We start from the raw sequence: 10,305 nt of genomic DNA on the forward strand, positions 1-10,305 counted from the left end.
CAGGAGAGATGTAGTGAACGATGTCGATGTCTCATTGAATTAACATAAAAATACCTATGGAGATGTTAGTCCGAGCTTTGTTGTTAACGTCTGTTAACGTCTTTTCTGGTTTTAAAAGAAATAACATTTGTTGTGGGGCATCTAGGTGGCCCAGTCAGTTAAGAGTCCCATTCCTGATTTCAGCTCAGGCATGATCTCACGGTTGGTGGATTCGAGCCGTGTATCAGGCTGTCTGCTGAGCGTGGAGTCAGCTTGGGCATCCCCCCCCCCCCCCCCCCCCCGTCGCTGCCCCTCCTCCCCCTCTCAAAATAAATAAACTTTAAAAAAGTCATTTCTTTGATACTGAAATAATGTAACGCCAGTCTTACCTTTTGACCTGTTTTTTTTAATGATCACTGAGCAGTGTTACGCAGTTTTAAAGGTTTGACTTATTTGATGAAATACAGATTATTTTTATAGGAGAATGAGGTACTAGGAGAGAGACATCAAGAAGTGGGTCACAGCTCCCAGAACGAGGAAAATGAGCAAAGAGTATCAGCCCAAGAGAAAAAACTACAGCATAAGAATGAGGATGCACGCGAAGCAGCAGATAAACCTGACTGGGAGGCAGAAAAGACCACTGAATCTAGAAATGAGGTAAGCGTGTCAATATCCAAGCCTGTTTTGGCTGGAAGGTATATTTTATGGCTTTGACAGTATGTGTGTCAGTAATGAATTCTGCATGTAAGGGTGCCCTACTATAAGCAAATCAGATATATGAAAAGATATTTTAATTGTGGAAGTGGTTATGATTCACAAAGGAATCAGCCCATAGAATTAGTAATCTCTGGTTAAACTCCAGGTTGGGGGGGGGGGATGGGTATATATGTACTTACACACACACACACCCCATCCAGGAGGTTGCTAGCAGGTTTTGTGTTTGCCATGGCAAGGAATAGAGGACTAGCATGCTAAACCCAGGAATCCTCAACCAGCCATCTGCAGAGGCACCCAAGCTCAGAACTTGAAGGCAAATGATCCCTCAATACCAACTAGGTCTTGAGCTCAAATCCTCAGTGTCCCTGTAGGCCGTGCTGAATTCAGGAGCCTGCCTACTTTGTACCTCTAGGACAGCCTCTTTAAGAGAGAGAGACAGAGACAGAATCCATCAGCAAAAAGCCTGACGTGGGGCTCAAACTCCTAAACCATGAGATCATGACTTGAGCCAAGGTCGGACGCTTAACCGACTGAGCCACGCAGGTGCCCCCCTCCTTTTGCTATTTTTAACCATACCCTTTTGCTGTGAGAGAGGCCAGGCTGAGAGCTGGATTCTTTCTGCAGCCTGTGCTTCCCCTCCTCCTTTCAATTGGACCATACTCTGGTTTCTACTCAGCCCTGCCGGGCTTCTGCTCCACAAGCCTGGCAAACAAATCCTCCAAACACAGGCCTGGAGGTTCCACAGACCCCAGACCACTCGGCACTTCCACTTAGAAGGTGCATCCTTGTAGGTTTGCCCTGATGGTGCTCTCAGCCATGACTTGCCCCAGATAAGGAACCATGTGTTTGTATTTAACATGAAGGTTTAGGAAGAATGATTAGGCTGACCATTTTGCACCTCAGGTATGGAATGTGTCTTGTAAGAATGGCTCAGTTGTCTGTTTTTGTGCGAGATCTATACCCAGCTAAACAAAAAAATAAAGCAATTAAGTAATGGATCAACCAAATCCTTTGAGACCAAAGGTCTCAAAATTGCTCTTTATAATTTCTTAAAGTGTTGTAGACAGGAGAACTCTGTTGCATGGACTGCAAACAGATTTAAGGTGCTCATACCATATGAAGCATGTATTAGCCCATCTGATAAGATTCTGAAGAGAAGTGAGGGTTTCTTGTTTTTAAGAGGTGAGAGCAGGTTTAAGGGAAACACCGAAGAATAGGGAAACTCCCAAGGATGAATAGCAACATGAAGCCACATGAAACCATTATTCCCATCAGGGCAGAAGGGAACCTGGGGGAGAAAGAGAGCTCAGTTGTCTCTAAGGCACATTTGTCTCTCCTTCCATCTCAGACCTTTCTCCCCTGTGGATCCAGTAAGGGTTAGCTCCTGTGTTCCATCTCCGGGGGCACTGAAGACGAGGGAACAAGCAAAGGTGTACTTCTAGAAACCTATCTGACTAGCCTGAAGGATCAGTCCAGAATTCATTTTAAGCAGAATGGGCTTTATACTCTTCCCTCACTTTTGTAAATTAAGGCTTTCTTTTCTGCAAATAGCATTATTTACTCACCATTAAGGATTTTCACAGGATTCCAGATTTGTGCTGATACTCATTCTCACACACTCCTGACCATCTGCAAATTTTGGTTAGTGGCTGTGCAGGACTAATGGCCCAAGTTTGGGGTCATTAACAGAATAGGACACTACTAAAACTTCTTAAGAAATGAAGAATCATTTTAAGTTAACAGTCACGTTAGCAAATAAGTCTTCTCCCCACTAAGAATGTGTGATTTGCCAGTAAAAAGAAACTGTATCTACCAATTTAGCTTAAATGGTCATATAGCATCCATAGAAAGACACAGAAAGCCTTCTATTTGTTATATGTTATGGGCCTCAAAAACAAGGAATTTGGTAGAAGAGGAAATGAAGTCAAGTATTTGTGTAGACTTAGAATACTTCACACTGGTCTGAACCCTCACTCAAAAAGGGAAACCTGAAAGTAAAAAGGGAGGGGAATCAGGAATGTGAACTTGCTAACACTTAAAACCCCTAGGATAGAACAAAAATGGAAATCCAGATTTTAAATGCATAGCAGAACTCAAAAGCAGGAAAAGGAACTCAAGATAGTATGCAGCAAAGAGGGGACTCAAATCGAGAGTTAGATTGACCCCAAAGCTGAAGCCTCAAGGAGGTATTGGATACAAATTTCATGACTGGGGTTGAATAGATGAGAAGTGAGGTCTCAAGTCCATACATTGGGGGTGGGGGGGTGGGTGGACCTAAGTTCCCCACCTAACGCCTAGAATTTATAAAGTCTTTGTTCAGGAGGTAGGGACTAGGGCAACCCTAGCCACCACCAAGAAGACAGCAAAGAAGTCCATTCGTCCTTAGAAATCAGAAGTCCAAATGAGCCCCAAGGTTTGATTTGGAGTCTGAATCTGCACTACCATTGTTACCAGGAATCCTGAGCCGAGAAGGCAAAGTCTACAAGATGATATAAAAAATGGTCCTTGCAGAGAAAAATAAAATTTAATAGTAAGTTGGTAACCCTTGGTGTGTGATTCCCATGGAAACCGTTCCCAACAAAGATGAACTCACCTTTAAATATAAAAGGGGCACCTGGGAGGCTCAGTCAGTTAAGCATTGGACTCTTGATTCCAGCTCAGGGCATGATCTCACAGTTCATGGGTTTGAGCCCTACCTCAGGCTCTGCCTCGGTAGTATGGACTACTTGGGATTCGCTCTCCCTCTCTGCCCCTCCCCTGCTCATACTGTCTCTCCGTTTCTCTCAAACATTTAAAAAACTTTTTTAAGTATGAAGGTGAAGCACCGTTCAGAGTGTTTATGGCAAAATATTTTGAAAATTAAAATGATCTTAGGACACTCAGATTAAATACCAAGCAGAGTAGGGGCGCCTGGGTGGCTCGGTTAAGCGTCCGACTTCAGCTCAGGTCATAATCTCGCGGTCCAAGAGTTCGAGCCCCGCGTTGGGCTCTGGGCTGATGGCTCAGAGCCTGGAGCCTGCTTCCGATTCTGTTTCTCTCTCTCTCTCTCTCTCTGCCCCTCCCCCGTTCATGCTCTGTCTCTCTGTCTCAAAAATAAATAAATGTAAAAAAAAATTTTTTTTTAAATAAATACCAAGCAGAGTAAATAAAAATGAATTAAAGTCCCCAAATACATCCAGCTGAAATAGGACAGCAATTTTAAAGGGAAAAAAAAAATCTTTAAATTACTGGAGGAAAAAAGATTGGCATAACAACAGACGGATAGCAAACATCAATAGCGATGCATGCCTTAGTGCAAAGCACTAAGGGAAAACATTAAACCTGATCATCTTAACAGATAAATCATTGTTTAAGCATGAAAGCAAAGTAACTCCAGGTTCCAAAAATGAGTCTGCCACCGGTGGAGCCACTCTGAAAGATCAAAGGAGTTATTTCAATTAACCTGAAGGCTGAGGATGAAGCAGTGGGTGAAATTGGCAAAACATTTTGGAGAGGTCTAAATATGTATTTGACTTGTAAAAATTACAGAATTTGGTAACCAATTTAGAAGGTAAAAATAAGGCAGAACAATACTAGGCAAAAATTACATGGAATGTGGTTAGGGCAAGAATGGGGGAGATGTTTGGAGCTCAAGATTCTTATTTCAAGGAGGGATATTAAAATATTGAGTACTGAAAAAGATCTAAAAATTCCAAAATAGGGATGAAAATCCAGTGGAGAGAGCCCCCAAGCAACCTTCCTAAATGAATGGTGCACCTTACGTTTTTTTCTAGAGATCTCTAAATGGGACAGACACTGCTTTCTCTCTGGAAGACTTGTTTCAGTTGCTTTCATCACAGCCTGAAAATTCACTGGAGGTAATTGGAAACTTGACTTTTATCCTTGTAGGAGAATCTGCACTGATCTATGAATGTATTTAACTTCTTTAAGCTGAATGACATGGTTTAGCTTGTACAATAGGATCTACTGGTGGTGTATTAAATGCAGGTTTAGGATTATTACTTTTTATAGAAATACTTGAATTTTGGAGAATTTGCTAAATTAGGAGAACAGTATATATAATTTAGCAGCATATTGAACAGAATGGCAGTAAACATCAGACATACCAAGGCATACTTCATACTTCAGACTAGCATAATTTACCTTAAAAAAAAAAACCTGCACCCACCTTCCCCAGACTTCTTCACTGTAACTGTTAATGTTGACTGTTGCATCTATAAAGCAGCAAATTACAGTAATTGTTTTAACATCAAGGCCCGCTTTTAATACTAATCGAATCAAACTTTCCCCAAAAATAGCATCGTTCACATTTGAGCTCACATTGCATGTTGTATTTTCCTGTATTTAAAGTGATTCGTAGCTAACAGCATGTTTGTAATAGAGAAAAGTGCTAAATTAGGTACTAGAACTGCTATTGAATGAAATAGGGTTATGTGTATTTAAAAGGTTTTTTTTTTTCCCTTTTCAGGGCCTCTTACTTGGAGATACTCCTCCAGTAAGTATCAACGATGGCATGAATTCAACATATAATGTGAATTTTAGCCAGGCTATAAGTCATGATGTGAATCTACATGAGGCCATGTTGCTGTGTCCTGACAATACGTTTAGAAGAGATCCAGTAGCAAGGACTTCACAACCACCACAAGAACCATTTCTGCACTTAAATTCTCATACCAATTCTGAGCAGACCCTTCCTGGGACTAATTGGACAGGATTTCTTCCCCTTGTTGGCAATCAGATTCATCTAACAAGTGAGGATCTTCTACATGACCTTGATATAAATATATTTGATGAGATAAGTTTAATGTCTTTGGCCACAGAAGAAGGTTTTGATCCAATGGAAGTTCCTCAGCTTTTTCAAGAACCAGATTCCGATTCTGGGCTTTCCTTAAATTCAAGCCACAATAGTACCTCTGTCACCAAATCTAATTCTTCCCATTCTATGTGTGAAGGAGGTGCTACAGGTTCTAGTAGTGACCTTGAATCTCTCTCCCACCATGACTTGGAAGGGGCTGTGGGAGGCTACTACCCAGAACCCAATAAGCTTTGTCACGTGGATCATAGGAGTGATTCTGGTTTTCATGGGGATCTTGCATTTCAACACCTATTTCATAACCACACTTACCACTTACAGCCAAGTGGTTTAGAATCCACTTCTAATTCTTTTTCACAGTATGGGAAGTCACAGAAAATACGGGGTAGCTGCCTCAATGACACAGACAGAAACTTAAGCCGTGATGAGCGGCGTGCTAAGGCATTGCATATCCCTTTTTCTGTAGATGAAATTGTCCGTATGCCCGTTGAGTCTTTCAACAACATGCTCAGTAGGCACTATTTGACAGATTTACAAATGTCACTCATCCGTGATATTAGAAGAAGAGGGAAAAATAAAGTTGCTGCTCAGAACTGTCGTAAGCGCAAACTGGACATAATTCTGAATCTTGAAGATGACGTATGTAACTTGCAAGCAAAGAAGGAAATCCTTAAGAGAGAAGGAGCCCAGTATAACAAAGCTATTAACATACTGAAACAGAAACTGCATAACCTGTATCGTGATATTTTTAGTAGGCTAAGAGATGATGAAGGTAGGCCAGTCAATCCGAACCAATACACTCTTCAGTGCAGCCAAGATGGAAGTGTTTTGATTGTACCCAAGGAACTGATGACCCCGGGCCACAGAAAAGAAAACCAAAAGGGAAAAACAAAGTGAAGAAATTGAAGGCGGATCCATTAATATACCTTATGCATGAGGTATCAGAAACTGATACATGGTCACAAACTATTGAAACTGCTTCAAAGTTTAGCACAAGTGTTCTAAATATCTTAAGTACTGCTACTTGACAGGGCTACATTTTGAAGCTTTTATGGAGAAGTTTGGGAGAAGCCACAACTTTTTTCACAAAGTCCTACTGCATTATATGCATGATTCTTAGGTACTATTTATGAAGAACAGAGTGACATGAAAAACTGGATTAAGACAGTCCAGTCTTTGAGCTAACACTGGATGTGGATGTAATTAATTTTAAACTTATTTTGGTTTTTATAAAGGACTTGAAATGCAAAGTAGCCTTAATGTTTTTATTTAGGTAGCACTGACCTACAGTTCTACAAAAGCTATTTTAACTGGACTTTTATGAATGCAACCTATTATGGAAATAAATCTTACAGTTGAATTTATAAAATAACTTTCCCCTTTTATACAGAAGTTCTAAGCAAATGATCCACATTTAGGAATACAGGTGACAGATCTAGTAAACAGAGCATTGTATTTTTAAAATTTGCACAAACTGATCAGAATCTAGCCAAATTATAGTATACCAGCTAAACTCATTACGGGAAGTCACTCCTTCAACCTAACAGCCACAATCTCTAAACCAACATGCCAAGAACAAAAATAGAGCTTCAAGATATTAGAGTATGTTAGGGTTCAATGCCTAAGGACAAAGACCTTTATAGTTACAGAAGGGTTTATGCTTCCTTTAAATAGAAAGTAAGTACCTGCATATAGGGTAAGAGAACTACCTGGGCAAGTTAGGCCAGCCCATAGAATAAGCTGCACATCTAGAATATGGATGTCCCCCTGCAAAAGGCTCACATAACATGAAAACATTAAGTCACGCAAGGATACAAACCAATTGTAGAGGAAAGGGAAGTCAGTAGACGAGTATGGACTTTATAACCAAAAGAACTGGAAATACTAGAATCACAAAACTTAAAATTAAAAGCACATATGGCAGAGGGGGAGAGACTACCAAGCAGCCTACATGAAGTGCAGAGCCCAAGGGGCCATATAGCTCACAAACGGGGGGGGGGGGGGTGGGTCACGACCAGGACCTGAGCTGAAATCAATTTCAGGCACCCCATCCTAGAAATTTAAGTGGCATTTGAGATGAAGCTCAATGAGCTTATTTCAGCAGTTAAGATGGTTAAAAAAAAAAAAAAAAATGTTATCAGGAATTTCTGCCCTAGTTGTCTACCACAGAGTATCGCAAGTCAGAGTACTACTTTGGTTTGCAGAAATGCTTCCAGATCTGGTCAGTTTTGTACAGTAACTTAAAATCTGTTTAGACCGGTTTTGCAAGGGAGCACACCTCCAATTGTAACTTGATCCTTGATTTTAGCAAGGCACATTCCCCCAGAAGTTACGTGAAATCTTCAATTTGAGCTTCTGTATTACCAATTTACTTGTAGGTCTTCAAACTACAAGTACCATCATACACTGTATTAACAGACTAGGCATGGTCCTCTAATCCTTGAAAGCACAAGCACAATGACCAACTACACTCAAAGCATCAAATGCAGGTAAATAAGGCACCTAAAGATAACATGGACTCAAAGACAGTCACAATTTGTAACTAAAAACTTAAAACTGTCTGGAAGGTATTTGGTCCATTGTGACCCGAAAAGTAAATCCATCAAGCATCCTCCAAAGTTTTATCTAACCTTTTCACAAGTTTCCAATGGCCTCAAAGCATGTAAATGGGAGCTTACTTTCCCACAATATGCCAGTTTCAGCAATGGAAATCCCACACCAAAATTTCAGCCTAAACACTCTTGCAGATTGACCTGGATACCCAGATTGACTAAAATGTTCTTGCTAGCTAGGAAGTAGTCTTAAAATGGAGTTAGCCTGGAGTTCAGAGAATTGGTGAGTGTTGGAGAAAAGGAGCAATCTGACCTAATTACTTTAAATATCAAAACCTAATTGAAACTATGTATTTTACTGGGTATAACTTGATTGAAGTTATACCCAATTATCTGACCCATTTCCTGTTTATCACTCCAGTCAATCTGAACAAACCATGGCTCAGGAGACAGCACCTTTTTGGAGAGACTACATCAAAGTAAGACTTTAAGGGGAGAGTTGCGTGAACTTCGTATCTAACACGTTCCCAATATTTGGTACAGGGTTTACAAATGCAAACTGTAAGGGGATCACTAAGGTCTACACAGTTGAGACGAGTAATATCTACTCAAACATCTTGTAGTTTATATAGTTTACCTTTGGCTGCTATGAAATACACGTTTTGGTGAACACCTCTGTGCATAAGGGCCAACTCCCATCCCAGTTTGAGTTGGACCCAACATGAAATTAGTCTTACCTTCTTCACCTATGGGGAAAAAACGTACTCCTGTAAGCCATTCCTTCAATTATAAACTTTCAAGAAATCTTAACAGATTCTCATCTTTGTTTTCCAGATAAAGCCATCCCGTTTCAAAAGTAGCCTCAATAGGCTGCAATGTTGAACAAAGTCTTAGAGAAGGTGAAATTAGATTCTCCACTGTACAATCTCCATGTAATATGTGGTAAACAAGAATGTCTGGATTATTTGGGTCCCCCGTCAAAGCTGGTTCCAGTTCCAACAGCGACCAGTGGAACTCAGGACACAATTTGCCCACACCCAAGCCCCAGAATGGAGAATGCAAGCGCTTTTATCCTTCTTGATCCGTCTTCCTCCGGAATTCGCCCCTTTCTTGGGTAGTCTACTACTCACCTCACTTATTTGACCAGTCACCAAAAGACCCATTTCAGCTAACAAGTTATTGTTGCAGTCACAGTGGTATGGCATTGAAGCTGGATGGGGAGTATCAACCATCTAGGCATTCATTCCAAAGATGACACACATACATAAAATGTTGCCAAGAATGTGCATGTGCTTTTTGGTATATTGAGATTCATGTTTTCTACTTGGCAAGGAACCCATACTTGTGAGCTGGTTAACCGTCATTACTAAGGTACCAAGATCAAGATTCTTTTAACATTTCCTTGAATTAACCCCGTACTCTTAGTACAAGTACTTTCTAATCACTTTTAGGTCTTAGCTTGCCTTCATACACCAAACTAATGAAAACTTTAAACACAACAGGAAGATCAAGTTTCAAAAACTTTCAGTAACACTCTAGTGTGGGAGCCAGCCCTCAATTTGGCTCCCAATGATGCTAGCTTCTCAGTAATCTTGTAAGTAAAACCCTTCAATCTGTAGAACATGACCAATACACAAGGTAGCATCACTTCCAAACACTGATCCTATTTGGAGGCTTTGGGTTGCTCTTGGGATAGCTCACTACTGGGGAGGGAATGGCCAGCATCAACTTGCCAGTCCTGCCAGTATGCCCTAATCAAATTTTTCCTAACTGCAACCTTGAGCTTCCGCAGAGTCACAGCTGCAGTTTGCAGTTTAAGTTGTTGACCTGCAAAGTGAGGAGTTCATTGTTGCTCTGAACTAAGTATTGAGGTTAAGGGTTAATTAATTAAAGCCGGTTTTAGAAATACTACACATGTATCAAAGGTTGTGATTTCCTTCTGGTAGAACACTTACACAAAAACCACACTTATCTCAAGTTCTTAAACAGCTCAATATACAACATAAACATGGGGAAAATGCCTGTGGAGTATTCAACATTACCTACTCAGTTGAAGTAAGCCAGTGAGCTTGATGTGCATTTTTCCCATTTGTGCAGATTAAGGGTTAGGTACTTAACGTTGTGTTACCATACCAACTTGATTTACCTTTCAAGTTCAACTTCTTGGTAGAGTTGGGCATTTCTAAAACCTTCAAAAAATTTACCTAACTTTGAAGCATTCTTACAAGTTCACAGTTGATGGAC

General features: G+C 40.5%; 1 protein-coding gene across 1 annotated transcript in view; it reads left to right on the forward strand.

The window, feature by feature from the left end:
* Positions 1–7,464, forward strand: part of NFE2L3 (NFE2 like bZIP transcription factor 3) — a 31,999-nt gene extending 24,535 nt beyond the window's left edge. The window contains exons 2-4 of the mRNA XM_047850865.1: positions 460–636; positions 4,470–4,553; positions 5,165–7,464. Of these exons, the coding sequence (XP_047706821.1) occupies positions 460–636; positions 4,470–4,553; positions 5,165–6,406 (1,503 nt within the window). The 3' untranslated portion in view covers positions 6,407–7,464. The remainder of the gene's footprint in view (positions 1–459; positions 637–4,469; positions 4,554–5,164) is intronic.
* The last annotated feature ends 2,841 nt before the right edge of the window (positions 7,465–10,305 follow it).

Source organism: Prionailurus viverrinus, chromosome A2, assembly GCF_022837055.1.
Source record: "Prionailurus viverrinus isolate Anna chromosome A2, UM_Priviv_1.0, whole genome shotgun sequence".
NCBI classification, from domain to species: Eukaryota; Metazoa; Chordata; class Mammalia; order Carnivora; family Felidae; genus Prionailurus; species Prionailurus viverrinus.